Raw genomic sequence first — 26,371 nt, 5'->3', positions numbered from 1 at the left:
TAATGTTTTATTTAGATGTTTTTCCGTGTTCTTGTGAGGAACTTTGAATTGTGTTGTTTCTGAATAGCACAATAGTTATTAAAACACTAGCAGCTTCATCACCAGCAACACTGGAACTGGCAGAGTTAGCCCGATGTCAATCATAAACTTAACTGCTCCGTGGATACAGCAGTGCAGAGCAGCGTTACGCTATAAACAGGATTAACGTATGACTGATACACTCGTTACCAGTCAGTTGGATTGTGAGCGCAGCACACAGTGAGCTGCCTCCCTCTGTCTACAGGCGACAGTACGCACTGTCCTGTGCGTGCTGTGGATGCAGTCGCATACCAGAGCCTTCAAGACTGTTGCCGATGCGTGTGGCATCAATACAGAGGCGGTGCAGACGTGGTTCAGGACAACACAGAGCCGTTTGCACATTCAAATCAAAATCAAACTTTATTCCTAGAGAACTTTTCATTTTAAAAAAGCAACATAAAGTGCGGAACAGCAATAAAAACAGAAATCATTATATAATAAAGATAAAACAAAGCCACACCTTCATCAAAGTTGCACGTGCACGCACGCACGCACACACATACACACACCATTTTATAAGTTCTCACATTGGTTCTCAATACCAATATGGTTAATACTCGTATTTGCACTCCTGTCTTAAAAAACTGGTAAAGGTGCATCTCCACACGGAACCGCTGGCTTTTAGCCAGGTAATCAGTTACCGTTACCGGCACGCTAATGCCTGAAGTATCAGTGTCAGAGTAGCTTCTTACTTTTTAACATGGTATTGATGACAGTTCTTTTAGTTCATAAACCCTGACAAAAACGGTGCAGCGTTTGTAAATCTGGTTGGAAGCTTCACATTATATGCTGTACCAGTAACTGCTGCATATAACAGTGAAATATAAGCAAAGATCAAGCACAGTTGCAGGCGCTTTTATCCAGACCAGCAACAAGATGCTCACCTCCTGCTCCATCTGTGTTTCCAACAACAAAACTCACAAGCAGTAACTGTCCTATTGTCTTACCTTGTTCCACCTGTACTGTCAGTCGAACGCAAGTTGTATTAACAAACAAGTTGGACAAGTGACGACTTACAACCACAGTCACAGCTGCTGCAAGGGTCTTAGAGTATAATGGTGTTTCAGACCTAATCAATTATTGACTGGAGCTCTGTGAAGTGCAACTAGAGTTCATGAGAGCTGCCTTGCATAAATTACTTGGGCTTTAGTGTTGTCTTCTTGCTAGAAACTACCTTAAAACTTATGATAGACACAATCAAGTGTCTCTCGTGCTGAGAAAACACTGAAACCCACGGTCACCATTATAAAATCTGTTTAGACAATACATGCACTGTCTCCTCGACACATTGCTCAGATTGATTCAAAGATTCCCTCAATCAAAAAACTTTAGGTTCAAGAAAACCCAGACAGCTGAGAAAAAAATGATTTAAAAAAAGCATAAATGCATAAAGAACTTTGAGGATGAGCGGAGGAGTGGTGGCCAGCACATTGGACCACAGAGACGAGATAACCTCGGCTCAGCACTCTTGATTCAGATGACTAATTCACAGCCAGCGGCGACTCTGACAAATGAATCTAACATGGCGCCATGATAAAGGCTTTTTTAGAGCAGACACACTGTTCTAATAAAATCTGTAATGATCAGTATTGTAGAACAGACGATGAGTTCACAGACCCAACTGAATATTAATGCAACAGATTTAAACCTTTGTGCCGACGTGAAGTTCTGATGTTGGTTATTGGCTGAACATCTCATATTATTCACTGATGAACTGAAAATACAAAATCCATCCTCTTTATCCAACTAAGGGTCATGGCAAACAGAAGGCAATTCAAACTTGCACTTGCAGAGGCCGGGTACACACCGAACGGGTAACAATGAATGTTTTCTTTACCACATGCTGCATTTAGAGATGTTAAATATTTTATACAAACTTTGTGGGGTTTGCTAGGCTAAATATCTGTGATAATGCTTCTGCATTCACAGTATGGCTGTGGTTAGCACAAAGTATCAATAATTGTCCTCATACCAGAAATAGACGTGTCTCCTGATCGTGTCTATAGCTGATCAGATAAGTCTTCACTACTGTAAGTTCAGGTTGGTCAGTGTTGCTATTCGAAGAGCTCAACTTTTTCTCAAGTGTATAAACACTGTTAAAGATTGAGAACAAAACTCCTGATTTACAAGTGACTGAAACACTTAACACTTGCTTAAAATTAATTTTGTTATTTTACAATTGGTCCTCTGTCTGTTTCCTTCTTCAAAATAATTTTGGTCAGATCTAATTAATCACCTTTAATATCGGCTCTGATGCTTTTAGTTCTTGCTTTGTATTTAACATGCGTGGTCTCTGTCAATCATCTCTTAAGCACTCTGAATTGCACAGTCCTGCATGAAATGTGCTTAATATACAATGGGTGAATGATTGAAAGACACAGCAGAGCTGCTAAGGAATAAATTAGCGTTTACTCTCTGTGGTCTTACCACAAATTGGAGAATTGTAACAAACAATCATATTAACTACAACAGCTACGCCCCCCAAAAAGTTGAAACAATGACTTGTAACAATAAAAGTCGGCCTACTCAAGCATTACACAATTAGGGTCTTTCTATCTGTGCTTAAAAGTGGCTAAATAAAACAAGTCTTCCTGGTTCTTTGACTTAAAATTGAGTAGTAAGCCAATTACTTTTGAATGTAACCCCAAATTGGCCTTTTCGAAACAACCTTGAGTCTTAGACTTCATGACAACAGAGACGCTTTGTTAATTCACATCAAAGTGGTTACTTTCCAATTACAGCGTCGGCCACAAGCTCGGTGCCTCCACCCCGCTCATTGTCTGTTCCATGACTAATAGTTGGAGTGGAAGTGACGACTGGTTGAAATCCTAATTATGACCTTTCCTCAGGCACATATCGCTAAATGGCAGCTTAGGTGACTGATGAGAACTTAGCGCTGAGCTCCATAGTTAGAAGCACACCATTCTATGATCAGCCGTTTTTTGTGTGTGTGGTTAGTGTGTGTGTGTGTGTGTGTGTGTGTGTGTGTGTGTGTGTGTGTGTGTGTGTCTGTGTGTGTGTGCTTATCTGTCTAAGTCAAAGAGCCACGGTTCATGGCCCTGGGAGGATGGATATGCCATTACAGCCGGTGACACACACTCAAACCCTCATCGACTCACTATGGGAAATCAATACGGCTACAGAGTGAGCCAGCTGGATCCAGACAAAACAAGCCAGGCACACAGATACAACAATGGCAACAGCAGTCATAACAGGTCCAACAGAGGTACTCAATATCATATAGAGTGTGCCGTTGTGGGATTTAACCTGAACCCCTCAGCACACACAAAAAAGAACCAAGTGCGCTTGAGCAAACAGTTTGTGTGATGAACAACAAAAAGCGGCACGAGCTGGTGTTCAAGTGTCCTTATCTAAATGTCAAGAGGTTTGTGCTGCAGAGAGGAGACCCTGATGAATCATACATTAACCTACATACAAAGGGTGCATGGAGGGAAATGTATAAACACTCAAAGGACACTTAAAAGAGCACACACGTGCTCTTTACGGAGAAATACTAACCGACTGTGCGGTCTTGATAGCCACAAAGCGGTGGTTCCCTTCCTTCCCACAGACATAGCCGAAGGCTCGGTGGTCCGTGATGTCCTTTGCGATGTATGAAATCTCATGGACCGCATGGTGGTGTTGGAGGATCTGAAGCAGAGAAAGAAGGAATTATTTTCCTCTTGTGGTTTTTTTTTTCCCTTCAGTTTTTTAAAGGTTTTCCAACTGTTGCCATGAGTCATGTGTTTTTTAATACCCCCCCTTCCCCGACCCAGCAGTGGCGTTAGAAACAAATGGGGTTAAGACAAGCAGAAAAAGAAAAACATTTCGAGATCAATGCAATCAAAATTTTCCTCATTGTCAACTTTCCAGAATCTCTCAGGATCAGCTGAGAAAATCACTCAACTCTTACATATATTTATTACCTGTGTCCTTGGGCTACAACTCTGAATATATACATACCATAGTTTGTTTTGGTACATTATCAAACTTTAACCTGCACACTGCTTTCAAGTGTAGTATTCAAGCATGGGAGACAACGACGGAACTGCATTATATTATCACAGTTGTAAACTTCAACAGTTAAGAATGTGTATAATGAGAAGAAATGTAATACATGACATTTAGTGTAAGCTTCGTTGTAGCAAGCCTTGATGATCAGAGTGGCCTAATGTTTGGCTAGTCAAACATTTTGCTTCAATATGGGATAAAGTTTAAAGAATATACACTTCAACAGTCTTATAATATGCTGATGACAAAACATTATGTCACTGTGACCCTTTCAAGTTTAACCTGCTCATCGTTGAATACACATATTTTTTCTTTTTTAATTTCAGTTTAGCATAAGCAACACATTACAAAACATCTGGACAAGAACAATAACAACAAAAAAAGCCATGCAGAGGGAGAAAGGGAAAAACAAAATAGCAAGGTAAATTTGTCACAAGTGCTCAGATCTGCATATACTGTACTTGTATTCACAACTGAGATTCTTTAGGACTGACCAAGTGGTTTGTGATGAGCACAGCCATGTCTGACCAAGCCAGTGCAGTGGGTTGCTTGGTTCTGTTTACCTGCGCTCCTATGCACCATTATCTGCTGGCAGGGCATGACTCAGTGGTAGAAAAGATTAGGACAAAGTCACACATACAGCGTTTCACCACTGAAACTGACTCTATTACCATTACTGTGTTGGTGCGCTCCACAAGCGAAGTGTGAATGCTGCCATCCACACCCTGGTGCACACCAAACAGGAGGATCGAGTCTAAGTGAAAAACAGGTCCTTTCAGTTTCATCAATACGAATAGCAGAAGAATCACTGCTGCTGTTTCAGTTCCTTTCTACATTTTGTGAATTGTTGGCGGGTTTTTAATTTGTAATCCAGCATGCCTTTGTTGCATTTCCCTGAGCAAAGCGCATCATTGTTGAAGCTGCAAAATATGCTTTACAACAGCTGCTGAGCAAGTATGTTGTCTATATAAATTGTTTCAATGGAAAAAATGCCAGTGAGAACATCAAGTCAACCAGACCTAAGTGGTGAGTGTTTTTTTTTTTATCTTAGTTGCATATGTGGTATGTACCAGAGTACAGCACCACAAGAGTGATCACTGCCTTAGAATGAGAGAAAAACTCAAGTCATCATTAGACAGAAACAAGCACAAACAGTACCACTGAGAATCCGAGCGACTTTGTGAACGTTGATAAAAGCGTAGTCCAAAAGTATCTGATGACAAAATTCCTTAAGGTTCCTGGAGATATTGTGTTATTAAGAGAAACTATCCAGCTGAGTCTGAAACATAATGAACAGGGTGACCACTGAGGGTTAATTGAATTGTTTGCTCCTCTGCAAAAACATGCAAATTGCTCATTATTATGGCATATCTAATTAATTACTGAGCTAAATTAGGTTGCAGGTGTGAAGTGTAGAAGAGGTAATCTTCTTCAACCTAACCAGGAAAGAAACATCCTGGGCGAACTCCTCCAAGTCTCCACACAGACACAAATACACGCAGAGAACTTGTATGGCACACCGTTTCAAGCTCCCCTGCCCTCTCTAGTTTAGCGTGGGAGGGGAGTGCCAAGCTGGCATGGCCCGTGGCAGATGGCACTGTTTTTCCTGAGGACAGAGGGGGGGATCAGTGACAATCACAGTGAGGGCAAGCTGTCGACTTGATCACTTCATCTGTGGCCTCGCTCACAACACACACAAACACACAGCCACGATTCAAGACTTAGTATGCAATAGCCTTCTGTTAAGTCACACTAAATATCCGCTTTGTTGTTATTGTCTATGCCAGCTGCATGCTGGGAACGGAGACACACAGTCAACATAATGACCCAGTAGCCCTTGAATGCATGCTAGGGGTTACATCAGAGGCTAAACACACACATCTGCTCTCTCTGATGCATTTCCAGGAGTGATACAAGGCAGAAGAGAGTGACACCAGTTTAACATGGGGCCACTGACACACCGATACACGCGCACAATGCTCCAGCTGAAAGATAATCATTGCATGAGTTACATCTTCTAAATTTAATAATTGCGAGTAACGATTACTATCACCTCTGATTGACCTGAAAATGACAGCTAAGGCTATGTCTGTGAAAGACACACACACACACACACACACACACACACACACACACACACACACACACACACACCTCATTTGCAGGGGTTATTGAATTATCTCTGGGTGGGTGGCGTGGTGACAAAGAGGTGGGCTGATTCAATGAGAGCAGAGGAAAAAATGGCTGCATGAATTTAGATGTTCTTTTTTATGGCAAATGCTGCTTAGCTCAGAATATAGAAAAAAAAACCTCTTGAGAGTGTGGGGTCGGGTTTGGGTTGAGAAGGTGGTTTAGTTGTCTATGAGGTGGTCAGATTTGTACAAACTGATGAAAATCATAATTGAAAAAAATGTGTCATATTGAAAAACTGTATGCTGTTGAGGAGGAACAAACTTTGTTTCTTTCATTTCAGACTTAAAAAAATTGTGAATGGTACACATCAATAATGATGTCGGTCATGTGAGGCGTTTACACACCACTGGCAACACTGAGGGTTCAGTGTGTAATGACTGACACTTCAATACAAGGTGGGATGGGAGAGTAAACCACCAATATTGGAATCGAAACGCTGTCTTTTGGCTCAGACGCTTGTAAGAGGTAAGAAGAAAGACTCAATATGCATTTCCCCCCCACAATTTTTGCACATGTGCAAAACCAGAATGACAGTTCCAAACTTTTGTTGTGAGTTTTTCAAAGACTCCAATCAACCACTGAGCTTTGGTCATGACAAATAAAAGAGAATAAACATTTATCTGCATTAACTGGACCTTCATGAAGCATTTGGCGTCATAATCTCCCCACCTGTGGCTCGCACTGTAAACACAGCCTCTATAGAGTCATTACTTCCATCTGGAAAGTAAGAACAATCTGTCAGAGCTCATCTATGAAGCATTTCTTCCTACAAGGCACAATGTAAATATTTTTGGGGAACATCGGCTGAGGGGTGGACAGAACAGTGAAATTCACTCCCGAGGGGGAGGCTAGACACAACATGTTAAGCAGCTTCTGCTATCAAATGCAGCTCAGAGCTGCTAAAATAGATGCATCCTCTGGGGAAGCTGATTGTTTGCAAAAACAGGTGGGTGTATCTGAAAAGTCGATATTGGCTCCCTCTCTCGCCAGCACTGGTGATATGCATTATCAGTCCCTCTCTTGCAATCTTTCACACACACACACACACACACACACACACACACACACACACACACACACACACACACACACACACACACACACACACACACACACACACTTGGTGTCTCTCAGGGACTGTGGACAGGATGCCCTTCAGCAGTTGCTCGCCACTGAACCAAGAAACAGGCCGTTATACTGGGAGGAGGAAGATACTGGCTCTGCTCCCTCAGCTTCGTATCCTGCTCCTGGAGAGCAGACGTCATCTGAGGGCCTGCAGCGGCCGTCCAGTAAGTCAGCTTAGCTGGATAGCGCTGAGATTTTCACTTACCTTTGATGTATAAAAAAAAAAAAAAAAAAAAAAAAAAAAAAAAAAGACAAGAAAAGAAAAGAAAAAAGAGACTAGAGAGTAAATGTTCGCCGCAACAAAAAGGCATTTCTCAACTTGGAACAAATGCATTAACTACATTTTATGGTTTACAGAGTGATTAGCTGTTTTTTTCCCCACATTAATGCAGTATACCTAATGCACAACACAAAAACATGTAAATAAAATGTCAATACAAATGTTAATTTATTGTTTTGATTTTGCATTGAAACCCTCTCTCACACACACACGCACACGCACACACAGAGTTCTTATTTCATACTCCTGTGCACCGTTTTCATTATATGTAATGTAGAGAGCCCAGTAATCTTGACTTTTGGCCATCAATTTTATTTCAATTCAGTCAAAATCTTTGGGTTTTGGGTACAGATGTAATATCACATAGCTAGGGTTGTCTCTGGGGCAGTAGCATATTTCTTTTTTTCTACATTTTAACATCAAGTTCCATCTAGAAATTGGATAACTTAATGCCACAACCTCCGTTTTATCTTAACATTCCTCATTATTCTTGCTGTGTCCAATTTATTTGCGTTCACTCAAGAAACCAGTTTCTGGCTCCTTATGCTTTATGGTGCAATTTAATGTGGTGCAAGTTGCTTTATGTGTCCTGTTTTTTCATCTTGAGAGTGTTTGTGAGTGTTTCTCTCCTGTCAGTCTGTTCCAGAGTTTTCATATCGGTGGAGCTCTGGGTATTTTTTTCTAGAATTGTCCTGTTTTCCTGGTGACATTTTTTATGTGAATCATTTTGTTTGGGATATTTTTACTGTAAGTGGAGCTAACCTAATTGTCTACATGACAGTCTACATTCAGGATTGATAATCATAATTTCTGATTAGCAGCGTGCACGTGGGATTTGGTATGGGTACTGACAGGTGATATCAGGTTTTGTGCTGCTGTTCTATAGTGACTCCCTCATAACATCTCTGTTTACAGTAGAGTTATAGCCGACGCTAAAGCAGAAGATTTAGATTATGAGGGACTTTGTGGCCTTGCTGGCTTTCAGCAGGGAATCTTGACAGATCACAGAGCAGAGTGCAGCAAGCTCTGCTTGCTAACACTGGCAAGTGGCCATGATATTACGGTAGGAATGTGCCTGAAATGGGTTAACAAAAAAGGACAGGAGTATATTCTGTGTTGATGGCAATAATCTCACCTACACACAAACTCAGTGGACCATACTTCAAAACACTTCCTTTTCAATACATTTATATGTGCATGACAGATAAAAGCAACAGAGGGGAATGATGAACATGCCTCATATCATCAATTTCACAATTTTTGTGACCAATTTAGGAACTGTAGGAAAAAATTAGGTCAATGAGAGAACTTTCTATTTAATTGGTAGTCTTGTTTGCTCAGTGTTTTTCAAACAAAAGCACTTTGTTTTGCTGTGCTTTATTCTGGTAAAAGATGTGGCTGTCACCACACTCACCGTTTGCCACTGTCAATCATATATAATGTTTTGAATGACCTGGGCACACAATGAAAAAAGTTATGGTCAAATAGATCATACAAAGGGCAGTGGTGGCTTCGAGGTGAGAGAAGTGGCCCCGGGAAGTAATTTCCCCAAGATGGATCAATAAAGTGTTCTTTTTCAGATGACCGTACACTAGATAGACATAGACAGAAAGCAGAAAAACAGATAGATAGATAGATAGATAGATAGATAGATAGATAGATAGATAGATAGATAGATAGATAGATAGATGTAGTTGATTAATTTAATCTTTCTGATTTGATGCTCTAAAGGAGCAGTATGAAGACCGTCAAGCAGACAAGTTCAGTCTGTCACTCTTGTGAGTTGTTGACCTGATGTGGTCAAGAAAAGACTTGAAGAGTGTTGTGGTACAGATCTGTGTCTGTATGAGAGAGAGAGAGAGAGAGAGAGAGAGAGAGAGAGAGAGAGAGAGAGAGAGAGAGAGAGAGAGAGAGAGACACAGACAGACAGACAGACAGACATGCTGGTCTGTCCTCCGTTAGATTAATGTCCCTCCTCTTCTTCTCCTCCATCTCAAGCACCACCTCCCTCCATCCTGCACGACCTTCCCTCCTCCAAGAGAGAGGCCATCCATCCATTCACTCACCCATACATCCATCCGCCCATCTGGCTGACTGATGCACAGGAGGGGAATGAGACTGTCAAGATCCCTGAACCTCAGCAGAGTCATTCCCTCTTCCTGTCTCTCTCTCTCTCTCCCTTCCTCCTGAGCCATTACAAGAGGTTGAAGGACTGATAGTAAGGACAGCATATCTCTATAGTTAATATTAATGTGCAGAGATAGAGGACAAGGTCTCCCTGTAGAGAGCTTTACTTTGACATATGCTCAATGAATCTCCACCTATTCCTCTATTTCTGTTCGTCGTTGTCCCTCCATCACATTTTTCCTCTCTCAATCTCTTTCACAACCATATGTGTTTTGCAAGTTTCTTGATTTGTTCTTAAAAAAATGCATCTTTATTTCTACTTCTATCTGTTCGTTTTCTCTTTTCTCCCTGTATTTCTTTTTCTGCGAAGGAATGAAAAGATGGGGTTATGTGGATTTTTCCAGAGAGGCATAAAGATTGGACTGGCAATAAATGAATGTGGCTGTATCCAATATGGTTGCCATGTGGGTCGCCACTGTGCAAGTGGATCTGGGGCTTTTTTCAGCAATTTTTTTATTAATGCTCTCTTGGTCTCGTGCGTGAACACACAGACACACAGACACGCACAGACACACAGACACACACAGACACACAGACACACAGACACACACACACACACACACACACACACACACACACACACACACACACACACACACACACACACAATTTTAGTGACATTCAGCTCCTGTTGAAGTATACATTTCAGGCTTACCATGTCGGCAACTAATGCAAGGTGTGAAGCACTGAGAATCACAATGTCTCATACAGATCTCGTTTGCAACGAGACCCATTCACAACCATATAGCTCATATATTTATATCACACACACAAAAGCAGATGTCAAATCATGTTTTGAAAATATGACTGCTTTGTTACAGCTGCCAAACTAAATATAAACACTTACATCCACAGGAGATTTCAGAGAGCTACAAATGAGGCTATTGAACCAAACTCCAATTTTTTTTTGAAAGAATGATTTTTTACAATTTACTGTAATTTAAAGGTGCATTAAGGAGTTTGCACGTTTTATGCAAAACAATGGCCCCTGCAGGCCCTAGGCGTAACTGCAGCTTAGTGAAACACTCGTGCCTGTGGCTTGCATCCATGTACATGCACGGAAGAGGGGAACTCCTTCCTCGCTCTTCAAGTAGCACTCCAGTAAAATTTAAGTTTCTTTTGCCTGCGTGGGGTCTGTGCTGGAGTTGTGGCAGTGCCAGAAGCCGGTCCTTTCTTACTTTCTGGAAGATCCATCCTCAGCACTGCTCAGTTGTTGCTCGCTAAGCATCTGGCGGAGTAATGGCGGACAAAACGAAACCAAAGGAAATCAGGCCAGCGGGAGCTGGAGCGCGCATTACGTCATATCATCTCAAATTCTCCCCCCAAAAAAATCTGGTGTCGGACCGGCACTGCAACTTTCAATTGACAATTTAGCGCTGTTAGAGGTACTTGCAATGAATATGTCAGGGTACATTGTACACACTGAATATTTGTAACATATTTATGGTGGAAAATAAGTATTTTTAAAGTAGGAACCCAAATGTTTCACTGTTAATACAAAAACAGGCACAATGGCTTGTGGAGTGATCAGAAAGCCCATGTTGTGAAGAATAAAGGCATCATATTTCACGATCAAGAACATAATGACAGGTATGGCCAGTTAGGGGATTCAGCATCGATAATATCCCTCAGAGGATCTAAAAGTTAGAACACTGTAAGCGAAAATGAAAATCCCAAAAATCTGGGTACCTGCTTCATATATAGTAATTCTTTGAGTTACATCTACCACTGAGCGATTCTCAGAACTCCTCATGAAGTTGTAAAAAAGCTTGTTACTCTAATTGTGGAAATTAGGGAAGCCACATATAGATAACTATGTACAAAAGAAAGAAAACTCTTGCTAAAAGTTTTTTTTTTCACCTCTGACCACTATGAAATTTTGATCTTGCATGTAGAGACATCTTAAATACAAAATATATGAAATTGGTATGGTATAAATAGTCTGTTTTACACTAAAAAAATGTCACTGGCCCAGTGTATTTTTTTTTTAATATATTGCACTATCTCTTGCTTGTTTTTTTTCACAGAATGTCTCTTCTATGTTTTTCTCCCTCATGGTTCCTAAAATTGTCATGTCTTTAATTGATGTGGCTGATTTTACTGTTTTGATTGTAGTTAAATTTGAAGTCCGTCTTTTCAGTACTTCTTTCATTTGTTAATGTTCAAGTTAGTCAATGTGACACTTTTTAGGTCATGTCTGTCTTTTCATGTCAAGTCATGTGTCACCTGGTAGTTTCTTCTTTGGAAGGTTAACGCTCCATGTCTGTGGTGTTTTCATGTTCATTGCTTCCATTTGGATTCTGGTGTCTTGTGGCTCTGATTTTCATGTGTCTCACCTTAATTAACTTTGAGTGTTGTTGCCTTGTAGCCGTGCCTTGTTGTCTTCCAACTCACTGTATGTGGATATATGTGCCATCCACAGTCTTGCCAGTTTGCATCTTGCATGTTACGTCATCTGGATTTCAAACCAAGTTTCCATCCAATACTTAGTTTCCAGGACGATGACTCGGCAGGCCTGTACAGGAATCCAACAGAATTGTAGATGCCGCCCAACATCTCATCTCTGAGGCGTCTAGGAGACCGACCTCCATTTGCTTCACTGCCAGTGGTCTGGAAGGATCCGATTCCATCTGTTCCAGTACAAGAAGTGAGAGGGTTCAGGGAGGTCTGCCTCCTTCTGTTTCACTCAGTCTCTGAAATGGACTCTTGGAAGACCTGCCCTTATCTGTTCTCATGACCACCTTTGAGGGAGTCCAGATGGACCCACCTAGACCATGCATGTCTCTAAAGGGGTCTGGGATAACCTAGCCAAATTTGTTTCAGTGGAGAACCCACATGTATAAAATTCTATGCTGGTCTTTGAAGGATCCTTTGTCAGCTTCTAAAATTGGGATCAGGGTGAACCCTGCTTCCATTGGCTTGTCTGCCCCGTTTTGAGGGAGACAGGACAAGGAGGTCCCAACTCTCACAGCTTTTTTTCTCATGCCATGAATGAGAGGTTCCACCATGCCCTTTAGTAACCGTTCCTGTGCCCATCTGTGAGTAGGTTCAGGTGGATTCATTTGCATGTGTTTGAATGACCATCTCTGACGTGGTCAGGGAAGACCCACCTACATGTGTTCTTACGCCATTCTGAGGAGGTCTGAGATGACCCACCTTCATCGTTTTCTGCCCACTCTATGAGAGGATTCGGGAGAACCCGTCTCTGTCTGTTCCTGTGCTCGGCTACAAGGGGGTCTGGGTTGAACCGACTCTGCCTCTTCCCATGCCAATCTCTGAGGAAACCCCAGAAAACCACTTTCCATTGTTTCTGCGCCCTTCTATGGAGTCTGATGTGGCTCAACTCTCTGTACCAATGCCCAATTATGAAAAGGGTCAGGGAGGACAGATCTCTGTCTTTTCCTGCACCCCTCCATGAGGCAGTTTGAGAGGACCCAGCTCCATCTGTTCCCATGTGCATCATGGAGAGGGTCCACGAGGATCTGCTTACCTGTGGCCATCACTGGGGGGTCCAGAAGGACACCCCTTCATGTGTTGTTGTTCACATCTTTGAGAGGGTCCATGAGGACTCACCCATGCCTGTTACTCTGCCCATCTCAGTGGAGGTCCGAGATCCTGTATCAGTCTATGTGAGGATCTAGGAGGACCCTGTTCCTGCGCCCACTTCTGAGTTAGCCTGGGAGGGCCCGACTGCATCTGCAACTGTGCCCATCTCAGAGGGAGTCTGAGATTACCAAAATCCACCTTCCATACCCTCTACATGAGGGTATGGAAGGACATCCCTCCATCTGTTCCTGCACCCATTTCTGAGGGAGTCTCGGATGACCCAACTGTGTCTGTTACTGTGCCCATCTCAGAAGAGGCCTGAGATTACCCAACACCATATGTTCCTGTGTCCGTCTATGGGAGGGTCCAGGAAGACACTCGTTTGAGTGTTCCTGAACCGGTCTCTGAGGCTTACAGGAAGACTTCATCTGATTCTGTCCCCATTTCATGATTGATCTATGTAGACCTGGTTCCATGCGTTCCTGTGCCTGTACCTTCAATGATGGAGTATGACAAGATCCAGTTCAGCCCATCTCTGAGGTGGTCTAGGTGGAGACACCTCCAACTATTTTCATAATTCTCTCTTTGAGGTTTTTCAGGACTGCCCACCCTTGTCTGTTTGAGTGCCTTTTGATCAGAGTTGAATAGGACCAGTGTCCATCTATTTCTGCACCCTATAATGAAGAGTCTAATGGAATGTAGCTCTGTTTGTAACCGTAACTGTCTCTCAGGTCCATCTAATTCTGCACCCTATAATGAAGAGTCTAATGGAATGTAGCTCTGTTTGTAACCATAACTGTCTCTCAGGTGGTCTAAGCAAACCTACCTTTGCGATCCTTTCATGCCCGTCTTTGAGGTGGCTGGTGAGGACACACTTCCATCTCTTCCTGCACACGTTTGTGAAGCACTCTGGGAGGACCAAGCTCCATGTATTCCCATGCTTATCTGTGAGGGGGGTCCATTATGATCCGCCTGTTCTTTTGGTTGTCTTTGCCAGGGTGCAGGAGCAACCATCTGCAATCCTTCCTTGTCCAATCTCAGAGGTGGTCTGAGAGGACCTGGTCCTACATGTTCCGTTTCTGTGAGGGCTGGGATGGCCCACGTCTATAAGTTTCACTGCCTGTCTCTGAGGGGTCTCCAATTGGTCGATCACCTTTTCTGCTGGTCCCTCAGGGGTCTGGGAAGTTCCATGTGTGTCGTCTTCTCTGCCTGTCTCAGAGGGGCCTCTAAAAACCTTTGTCCGTCAGCTTCTCTGCCTGTCTCTGAGGGTGCTGAAAGGACCCACATCTGTTGGCTTCTCTGTCCAACTATGAGGGTTCTGGATTAACCAGAGGTGTCGAGGAAGTACTTTCCCATGCCATGTTTTCCATTTACCCAGTCAGTTCTTGAAGAGCTGGGCTGATTGTGATCACCTGGGCCCAGAACTGTTTGTTGCAGGTGATTCAAATCAGCTCAGCCCTTTGTTAACTGACTGGGCACAACAAAAACATGGCATGGGAAGTACTTTCTTGACACCTCTGGGATTAACCCATATCCATGAGTTTCTCTGCCTCTCTCTCAGGGGTCTGACAGGACATATGTCTGGATTCTTCTCTGTCTCTGAGGGTTTGGGGGGATGCAACTCCTCTACCTTCTGTGAGTCTCTGAGGGAACTAAGGTCCATCTGTTCTCTTGAAAGTGTCTAAGCGTCTGGGCAGTCGCACCTCTGATTACTTTTCTGCCTGTATCTGATGGTGCCAAGTGTCTGCTCAGATGAGTTTTTGAGGTGGTTCCATTTTACTTATTTCTATCTGTTCCGCTGCCTTTTCCTGAAGGGGTCAAGAAGCTCTTGCTCCCATCTGTTTCAGTGGCATTCATTGAGGGCAGTGGAACAAATGGAAGCGGGATTAATCAGTTCCAGAGCCAGTCTTTGAGGAGATCACGGTGGATCCTCCTCTGTCAAATTACATGCCCAACACTGACAAAGTCCCATCGGAAATACCTATATCTATTCCCATAACGGACACCTGGGGTGCATGGAAGTTTCACTTCCATTTGTTCCTGTACCCAACTCCGAGGAGTTCCAGGAAGGCCCATCTCTATTGTTCCAATACCGGACTGCTTGCAGTGTCCTGGTGGACACTCTTCCATTCTCATACTTGACTGCCATGGGGTCGTGGAGAGCCCACCTTCATTCGTTCCCATACCCAACTTCCAAATGATCCCATTGACCCATTTCCTTCTGTTTGTGGGCTCAACTCCCAGGGGGTCCCGGGAGACCCACCTCTGTTTATTCCTTGTTCCGAATCCCTGTAGGTCCCAGAGGACTCATCTGTCTGTTCCTGTAACCGACTGTCAGCAGGTCCCAGAGGACCCGCTTTCTCTCTGGTTCTATAGCCGACTCCCAGCAGGTCCAGGAGGACCGACCACTGCCAGTTTCTGTATCCAACTCCCAGCAGGTCCCTGAGGACCTCCCGCTGTCTGTTGCGGTATCTGACTCCTGGCAGGTCTTGGAGGACCTACCTCTGCCTGTTCCTGTATCCAACTCCCAACAGATCCTGGAGGACCCACATCTCTCTGTTCCTGTATCTGGCTGTCAGCAGGTTACAGAGGACCCACACGTGTCTGTTCCTGTATCCGACTCCCAACAGGTCCCGGAGGACCAACCTCTGCTCTTCCTGTATCCGACTGTCAGCAGGTCCCAAAGGACCCACTTTCTGTCTGTTTCTGTATCCGACTCCCAACAGGTCCCGGAGGACCAACCTCTGTCTGTTCCTGTATCCGACTGTCAGCAGGTCCCAGAGGACCCACTTTCTGTCTGTTTCTGTATCCGACTCCCAACAGGTCCCGGAGGACCAACCTCTGTCTGTTCCTGAATCCGACTGTCAGCAGGTCCCAGAGGACCCACTTTCTCTCTGTTTCTGTATCCAACTCCCAACAGGTCCCGGAGGATCAACCTCTGTCTGTTCCATTAACCGAGTCTCAGCAGGTCCCGGAGGATCAACCTCTGTCTGTTCCATTAACCGAGTCTCAGCAGGTCCCGGAGGACCAATCTCTGTCTGTTCCTTTAACCGATTCCCAGCAGGTCCCGGAGGACCAATCTCTGTCTGTTCCTTTAACCGAGTCCCAGCAGGTCCCGGAGGATGAACCTCTGTCTGTTCCTTCAACCGACTTCCAACAGGTCCCGGAGGACCCATATGTGTCTGTTCCTGCATCCGACTCCCAACAGGTCCCGGAGGACGTGCTTCCACTTGCTCTAGTGCACTTCCTTGCGGCCATGCCTCCAACCAAAGCCCTGGTGGGGCTCAGCATTTGTTGCCATCAACCTCGTGCTCTGCCTCCAGAGCTCGATCATCTGTGAACCTTCTCTCTGGGCTGCCCCCCCGAGCAGCCCCGTCCACTCGCCCCATTTTATTTATGACTTTTCCTGTGGACACTGTACATTTATGTTTTGTTTGATGCAATTATTCCATTTTGGAACATTCTTAGTGGTTGTGTCTGCTTTGTCAGGTTTATGTTCCATGTCTCTGGTGTGCTTTCCTGTGCAATTACTCATAAGCAGGTTTATGGTGTTTTGTAATTCGTCCCATGCATCTCACCTTGATTACACTTGTATATTGTCCGTTGAGCTTTGTTGTCTCTCCACTGGCTTTGTGTGTTTATATGTGCCGTCCTCAGTCATGTCAGTAGCTAGTTGGTCTTTGGTCTTCGTGTGTCACTGTTTTTGTTTTTTTTTCTTATCCCAGCTAAATCTGATCTGTTTTCATTCATTTATTTCATTTATGACGAACCTCATTTACACCTGTGCCTCGACTGATTAAACCTCTGCCTATTTGAACTGATCATACAATTACAAACCAAATCTGTCTATGTTAATACATTACTAAATCTGTCTACTGAAAATGCAATTGTGTTCTGTCAAAAAAAATAAGTCACCAACAGTAATGAGTGAAAATATAGCTAAATGTACTTTAACTCAATTAAAAAAAAACTTTTTAGAATAACATTCTTTTTCAATTTAGCTGTAGTCAAACGAGTACAGTCTGTATTTAATTCTAGATTTTTTTTGATACCATGTTGTTGTAAATGCTAAACCTTGAAAAGAATAAATAATCAAAATAAAGGATGTTGGAATCCTATTCAATTTCTGTGAAAATGTGTTTCTAATTATGTTAAAATACATAACTTTCCACAATGCTTTGTTTCATTTTTGCTAAATTTAATCAAAGTTCAAATCTCTCATATTCAAAATACCTAAGATAAAGAGCTATAAAATAAAACAATCATACCATCACATATTTAATTCACAAAGTGGAAACTTTAGTATGATTTTAAAGATATAGACAATTAAGTGTTCTAAAGCTTAATGGAGTTAATTCTAAAACAAAATCAAATCTGAACCCCTTGTTTTTCTAATGAATGTGGGCAAGATTCCTTGTCCATAACGGTAGCAATGTTTAAGTACAACATGGCAAAGAATGCAGTGTCTATGCTCATGTCAACAGATAAAAAACAACCTAAATATGATCAAACCTACAAATGAACTCCCACCTTGATGGGTGGCAACCTCATGCATGCTCAGATTATTTTCAGTCTGAATGTAGTGGGGTGAACAGCTTGGGTTCTGGTCCTGGATGTTAGGACCTGTAGTACGAGTACTAGTCCATCAAGCGAGAGCTCTGGGAAAGAGAGGGTGCCACAGTGACACCAGCTGTTCATTGAGAAGTGTAAAAACAATATGAGCTCTCACTTCAAATCTCAAATAACACTACCAAAAGTTAGTATATTTGGCACTACTCCCTTTTTTGAAAGACACTCACTCTAAAAACTTGGTAAATAAAGCAAAAAAGTCAACAGTGCTTCTGGCTTGTGAAAGAGCTTCATTGGATATGTGGAAAAGCATACATATTAAATGTTGATACCACAATATAGTGATCAGAATCTAATTAACTACAAAGCCCTAACTGCTTTATGGCTGAATTTGAAGAAATCAAAAGCTGGAATATCAAAATTAAAGACTTTTGGGATTTGCATATTTCACTGCAAGATTGAAAGACATCATCGTCCCTAAAATCTGGTTTCACTGCGCAGTACAGCACAGCAGGATATGGTATAGCAAAGCATACTCTAACCCAAATCTGTTGCATATTTCTGCTGCAGGGAATACAGTTAAAATGTATGTAGGCTTGTGAAAGGACACACAATGCCCATCACTCTCCAGCAGTAGCTCCTCAGTGTCCTACATTTTGTGCAGCATTGCTCAGGTGTCCGAGCAAAGCCATGAGCCTCTGTTCTCTGTAACACAACTTGGAAAACTGAACAGCACCGTCCAGTTCCCGCTCTCCTGTTATAGCGAAGAGCGTATGAACGTAGTCAGAAGACCAGGGTGACGACATTTCAGAAAACCAAGGAAACAATACAACCAGTGTGCGCAAAGTGGCATTTGCGAAAAAAAAATGGGAGCGTTTTATGAGCGGATAATGAGCCAATGGGCGATAAAACATGACGGGTGTGTTGAGGGTGACAATCGTCACTGACAAATCAGTGTTGTAGCTCCTCCTCATGAACCTGTACTGATGTGCTTGGTACCTAAACAGACTTGGTTGGGTACGGTACTTTCGGTATTATCCACATCTTTTATCAATGGAAAAACGCACGAAAACCCGTACTGTACCAACACATGCTGCGCAACAGAAACGAGGCTCATTTGAGGAGGTCTTTCTGGAGGCTGGTTTGGAGAAAGTGTGATTCAGTATCAAAGAGGACAGAAAGGCATGAATTTCATCATTAAATGTCAGATTCAGGAAGAGAGCCACATCACTTTCACTTCATCTTAAACCTTTGATTCAAGCGTTATATATAGGTTTCACACATAGGTCTGACATTTGCGAATATTTTTTACTTCTTCACTAATAAGTTTTTCTCATCAAAATGATTGAAAACAAAATTCCAAAACATAAATTCTAGATGTAATTTAATATTTAATAATATATACCCTTTTATGACTAGATTGGCTGGTTTTATTCCAATTTTATGGAACATAACTATCTGAAAATGTGAAAAGACTGCATTCCTCTCAACATTTTTCCAAGATAACTCAAACTTTGAATATCTGGCTCTTATTCAATTTTACTGTGTGTTTTGACGGTACTGGGAAGGTCATGTTACAAATGTGTGGATCTTCTCTGTGGAAGTCCTTGGGGTGACCGTTTGAATATAACAGAGCAGAATGAAAGTATTTTAATAATACCAGAGGGCACTTTTTACCAGTACTTCTCCAAAGTACAGCTTCCACACTGAGTAAGTACATCTACGTTAGATATTAAAAACACAGTGTAATATAAAATAATATACAGGTAAAAGTGCTTGAAAGTAAAATTAATTTTCACACAGAACAGTTGTAGAGTTCAACAGCCATGAAGTAGGGATCCCCTGTGGCACTCTGCAGTGCTCCTCTTGGAGGGTTGAGTCTGCTGCTGAAGCTGCTCCTGCTGTGAACCAGTACATCATGGAGGGAGCGGGAGAGACAATGTTCAGGACGGACCTCAGTTTGGACCCCATCCGCCTGTACAGAGATCATCTCAACCCTCACATCGTAGCTGGCCTCCCCGAACTCCCCGAAAACTTTGATGAGCTTGTTAGTGTTGAGCACCTTCACCTTGCTTGAATAGCATAAGAGCAATAACCCATAATGTTTTTTTTTGTTTTTTTAATTTTCTAGATAAAAGGATTTTCTAGATGAAAAGGTAAAAGAATTATGGTTATGACAGGTAGACAAGACAAACAATTTCAGTAACATAACACTTTGATTAAAGAAGGATAAAATTCCATACATACATACATACATACATATATATATGTATATATATATATATATATATATATATATATATATATATATATATATATATATATATATATATATATATATACATATATATACATATATGTAAAGTAAAGCAAATATATTTTTTACTCCAGTGCAGTTGTCTTAGTTGCCTGTAGGCGTGCAGAGTGATGAGCGATGAGCGATGGGGAAGGAGATTTATAGAAGCTGGTAGAAGCTGGACAAGAAAGTTTTGCTAAACCCTATCTTCTAAACAGAAAAGCAGGCATGTAAGATGAAAAAACATAATCCTGGAGCATAACATGGAAGCAGTGCCATGCCTGTTAGCACAGAGGCAGACAATGGGAAAGCCATGTACTCTCATCTACTGAGGCCTTGTTCTCAGGGTTTCAATTAGGGCCTCCTGATTTCCCTGGGGGCCCCTCCCTCTCATGGAGATGCCTCATTAACAGAGACAACACAAATGCATGCGCGTATGCGCGCACACACGCACACACACACACACACACACACACACACACACACACAGAAATGTGGCATGCTGCAAAGCTTGCACGCACGTACAAACAGGCACCACTTTTGCTCTGGATCTTACCCCTGACTTTTCATCGAAGATCTTGATCCCGCCAAACGAAACGGTTAGAAACACCTTCTGCTTGTGTTCTCCTTTAGACCGTGCTGCTGCAGCTACACCCTGAGGAGAACCAAATCATCATGTTTTAAAGAGACCATAAAGAGGTATAACAAAGCTTCTCATTGGCTCTACAGTCCAGTGATGATTTTCTTGATGAATTATTCATTTATCAATAACCGCCAATATCTGTCTCCACAAAATGAGCAATCGACTTAATATATTGGTGTCACTTTGTGATCAGCCACTTTACACGAAGAGAATGTCACACGTTTCCCCATGAACAATGACTCAGTTTTCCTTTTGAGGCGTGTTTGTGTGATGGTGAGGTTTTAGCTTGTGAATTATAACAGATACATCCTCTGTCCCCAGCTAATACCTCATCCATCAAGCAAGTGAAACGACAGTCGAAAACATTTTTAAGAGTAATGGCACAGAAAGAGCACCTTCAAACCAACGGCTCAAAATCTACAAGAGCATTTTTCACTGGAAGAAAAATAACTTGTAGTTTAGTTGTTACCTCTCAAAACTTATTCAACAGGAAAAACAAATATCAACCAAATGTCAATTGTCCATTATAAAACCCAGCTCACTCTGCCGCTGTTCAGTGTAACAGTTTTATATCTCAGCTTGTTAGACAGCTTTATGGAAAATGTCACTTTATGACATGGCTTGACTGCTTGAATGCACTGAACATGTCATACTGGTGATTTATAACTATACGTGTACCAAAGGGTGCAAAATACCCTCCAACTCCATTTACATAGGTGAGTCACAAAAAGCAGAAGAAAAAACAGGAGCAATATCACAGAAATGACAGAGTTGAGCTAGGTAAGGGAGGAGCACCATGAAAGAAGAGGTGGAGAGATCAGAGAAAAAGAGTTGATGGATTTCCTGTCTGAATAAATGAGGAGGAGGGAGGCTGTTTGATCAATGAGCTGTCTGTCCTCTTCTCACCCTTACAGGTCTAATGCCGGGTGGGGTTTTACTGCACGTAAACAAAACGTAAATGGAATTTTCTCAATTTAAATATCTTCTGCAAAATGAGTTAAAGGATAATTAATAATGGATAAGGCTTCTTTTCACACTGAACGTTCTCAAACTCTTTCAGCGCACATTTGTAGAGAAAATATGTGAAGTCAAGGCTTTGCTGGTGTGTGTGTGTGTATATGTGCATTTGCGGACATTTGAACATTTTAGAGAGTAACAGATACAAGACCTGTGTTTTTTGTGTGTGTCTCTTTAAATGTGGTTGATTCTTTATTAATTTATTCATGAATGAATGCAATCTTTTCCTCTTTTTTCCTCACTTCTCTCTCTCTCTCTCTCTCTCTCTCTCTCTCTCTCTCTCTCTCTCTCTCTCTCTCTCTCTCTCTCTCTCTCTCTCTCTCCTATCATCCAAATGGTTCCCTCCTTCCTGCCTTCTCTCTGCTGTTAACTGCCCCATCTGTCTACCTTTCCTTCTAATTGTCCCTGTCCTTGCAAATGAGATATTCACCCCAATCCCCTTCTCCTCCATATGGCTAACCTGTTCACTTCCTCCTCTACAGTTGGTCCTCATCCCTAGGAAAAAAAAAAAAAGCATCCCCATTTTTTGAGCGACTTTCCTCCTCTGCCAACTCACACACAGAAAGTAGAACAAACTCTGGGTGGATGGACAAACACACACTGAGGGTCACATTTTGCACAACATGCATATTCAAATAACAAACTTTAGAAAATGCAGGAAGTTCAACTATTATAGGACTATGAAGGTGACTGACACTCAGTCTACTTTTTTGTACAGCTGTAGTGGATTGTCCTTTGTTTCTCAGTGCTGTGGTCTTTGATTTTTTTTTTAATTAAAGATGGTTTCACTGCTTTTTGTGGGTGGAACAAATTGAAATTTGGGACAGAGTGGTCAGGGCAGGTGCAAAAAAGACAGTCGCACTCTGGTGCTTACCGAAATCTGCACAGAGGGCGGCCTCGGTGTGACTCCAGTTGCAATCCGGTGCTTGCAAATGTGTTGTGTAATCAAACCGCAACTGGGTTAAAACCAACGGCATACTTCAAAATACTTCAAATCTGAGACTCAGCATCAAATTTTTCATAACTCCAAAATGCAGATATAATAGTAAACAAACACTGTGGCTGCAGCCCTCTGTAGTTACTGACTTGCCGTGAGAACAAACTGAAATTCAGATGAGATGGACTGAATTCAGCACAAATGTAAGATTACTTATATATGACCTGCAGAACGCCTACAGACCCTATAAAATGATATTTGAATATTTAATTTCCATGGTTCTACATACTTCTGTTAAAATGAGAAAATACAAGACTCTGCCGTAGAGGCTGGTGCTCTGGTGTCGACATTTTAAGTTGAAAACTGTAGCAAACACGGGTTACACATGCACATGAGTTAAGGTTATTACAAATACCCATGAAACTGCAACCAGCTGTCCATTGATATGAACACCCTTAAAATCAGGATGTGTTGAATTTGATGTGAAAATACATCAATCACCATTATTGCATTGTTTTTTGGGAATATAATAAGAGATACATGAAGAAGCAGCTCACTGAATAAAAATTTTTTATCTACAGTAAGGTATTTAAACCATTTAAGCCATAAAATAGTACAGTCACGTTTAATTTGAGATAATTCAATAAAGGGGAGGCGGTGAAATTCTCTTCTTACCTTGAGCTTCATCATTGAGTCCTGGCAGAGCTTGTCTCCACGGGCAGCAGTGACCTCGTCCAGGCCGATGAGCTTGGCCTTGTAGCGGACGCCATCGCCCTTAAAACGCCTGATGAGAGCTGCCTCGCTGCGATCCTGCCCTGCAGACACACACACACACACACACACACACACACACACACACACACACACACACACACACACACACACACACACACACACACACACACACACACACGCTGCAGTCTACAGTACATCTTCCAGTCAAGGACCTCAATCTACCTCAGAGCAGTGCTATTACCTCAGGATCATCAATCATCGACACCGCAAAAGACTTGTGATCTTTGAAAATAAAATAAAGAAGAAAAAAAAAAAAAACAAGAAAAGGAAAAAAACAACCACAGCCCAGGTCAAAGCTACTGATCTTAGTGACATCTTTTTAGGCAGCTAAGTCATTGGTTTCTTATGAATGGCCTTGGTCGATATTCCCAGACACAAGGATCAATGATGTTAGGTGGGATTAGAGCTGAAACTGTAACTGCTCTCCTTGGCCACTTCTACAAAATAATAGTGTGACATTTTGCTCTTATCTCTCTTGTCTCTTGCGGCCCTCCCTCTCCTCTCTCTTGCATTGTGAACCGGGTTGTCGGCATTGTGAGCACGCAGCAGTGAGTGTCATATGTCGACCTTGCTCTTGTCCGGGGAAGTCTCTATGTTATCGCCTGCATTGCTCTCCTCACATAATACAGAACAAGTGACAGAGAAAGCAGCTGCGTGCGAGGTAAAACTCCCCTGCTGTGCTTTCTCTCTCTCTCTATCTTTCTTTTATGCTGTGTCTCTATCTCTGACCTGCAGCATGCAAACACTTCATCATCACATTTGGCATAGGGAAGAACTTGTGCATTTGTGTAAGTCCCCACATTGTGTTTCTGAGCGAGTATGTGTAAATGAATGACTGCGAGAGTGACAATGAGAAGGAAAGGCATAATGATAATGCAGTATATTCAGATAATATATGGAGGCATTAGTTCTGTTCTCTATAGCAGTGTGCCTTTTGGAAGGTCATATTGATGGAGAGGTCCCACTCCTCCTTTTGTGGTTCTTTCACACTCACTCCATTCACAAAAAGTCTCCACAGCATTGCAGCATAATGAACCCATTAACTATAGCATCATGTTATGTGGCGCTATTGAACCATCTCTGTCCAACTCTACTCTGCCACCTCCCTCCACTTTGTCTGCTTGTCCAAACACAAAACAGACGCAAATGTTGCATTTACCTCACCTGACTTAAAAACCATTTACAGAGATTTGCTGAGGCCGAACAATACATCCTGACATTTCCGATGCCATAAGGTCTCATTATGGCAAGTGTATCTTTTTAACATCCATATACTGTGAAAGCTGTTGATTGCATGTGGCTATGCAGAGATCAGAACTTCTATTTTAATAGATTTAATTGTTGCATTTTTAAGTATGGCTGTTGTGTAGACGTCTAATAAAACAGGTATTCAATGAAGCATCGCTTTTCTGTTCTCAGTAAATGATCAAGTCATCAGTTACTTGTTGGACAGGTGTGTACAAGTTGGGCAAGTAGCCTGAATTTTTCACTGATTTCTTCTTTGGATTAAATAAAAAGCCAACCTTCAGGATGGGTCAAACACTGCAACCTAGTGGATTAAGAGAAATACAAGTTTTATTTGCTGTGCTTTGGTTCATGGTTGTGTTGGATGCTTGCAAAACACTAGAATTAAAAGGTAGGTCACATTATCCTGATTCCACTACAATATACATAAATATGCTGAATAATTTTACTAGTAACATGATTTTTTAACAAATATGTTTCATAAAGACTCCATTGTATCCATTGCCTTGCAAAATTTGTAGGTCATGGTGCAATTTGCTGAGGTGGGGGATAAAGCCCACCTCTGATATTCCATCACCTCCTCTTGAGAATTGCTATTTCGGCAGTGGGGGATAAAATTAATTTCTCATGCATATTAATCAAAGTAAATTTAGGTGCCCACAGGTCCCAAAAATATAAAATTGTGCTGCAAAATCTAAGTAAAGTAAACCTTTACACTTTGAGAGAAAAACTCACACTCTTAATTCCCACACTGTTTTTCCTGACTCATTTTTGCTGAATGCCACATTTCTGGCGATTAAATTTCAATGAAAGCAAATGATATTTGCTGGTTGGTGATAGCTCGAGTGAATTCGAAAAGCCTTGGTTTGTAAATGCTTCTAGTAAACTGTAAGATGCCTTCTACATCTAGTTCTTTTATTTGATGTGCTGCCTTTTCTAGAAAGCACCTCCATACAATCTGATGGAAAAACACCCCCAACTGCTTACATCCCTAATCACACCATGTATATTGTAATATTATAATTTATTGCCTCTGTACTGTGACATATATATATAGCACTACACATAATCATAACGGTAATTCTGCCAAGGAGTAGCGAAGATGACTTTGCTCAAGGTCATCTCTATTCTTGACAAATGACAGCCAGACAGATTGACATACTTAACACGGTACATATTTTAATGTAAAGTGGGTTGACGCACAAGTTTTTATTTTTATTTCTTACACTGAAACTATTGGATCCAGAGTGCCCTCAGTACAGCTTTTAGTATGTACACAAAAATCCAGCAGAAGCGGCTCATTAATGACTCTACAGACAGCTGTGAAACATACAACATCAGCTCCTAATAGTGCTTTTTGTGAAGCATCTGAGTGTAACAAGCAGAGTGCAGGTTCCTAACAAACTGACATTTTTAAGGGATGGTGCTCTACACCTTTAATGCAACAAC

The 26,371-nt window shown here is 42.0% G+C and overlaps 1 protein-coding gene across 4 annotated transcripts in view; it reads right to left on the bottom strand.

Moving 5' to 3' along the window:
- dab1a (DAB adaptor protein 1a) overlaps positions 1-26,371 on the bottom strand; it is a 101,242-nt gene that overhangs the window by 23,752 nt on the left and 51,119 nt on the right. For all 4 annotated transcript variants that reach the window (XM_030083790.1, XM_030083791.1, XM_030083792.1 and 1 more), the window contains exons 3-5: positions 23,558-23,697; positions 20,842-20,940; positions 3,598-3,729 (exon numbers count right to left, since the gene is read on the bottom strand). In XM_030083790.1, the coding sequence (XP_029939650.1) occupies positions 3,598-3,729; positions 20,842-20,940; positions 23,558-23,697 (371 nt within the window). The remainder of the gene's footprint in view (positions 1-3,597; positions 3,730-20,841; positions 20,941-23,557; positions 23,698-26,371) is intronic.

The sequence above is a fragment of the Salarias fasciatus genome, chromosome 23 (assembly GCF_902148845.1).
Source record: "Salarias fasciatus chromosome 23, fSalaFa1.1, whole genome shotgun sequence".
Taxonomy (NCBI): domain Eukaryota; kingdom Metazoa; phylum Chordata; class Actinopteri; order Blenniiformes; family Blenniidae; genus Salarias; species Salarias fasciatus.
This window is presented reverse-complemented; position numbering and strand designations above follow the sequence as displayed.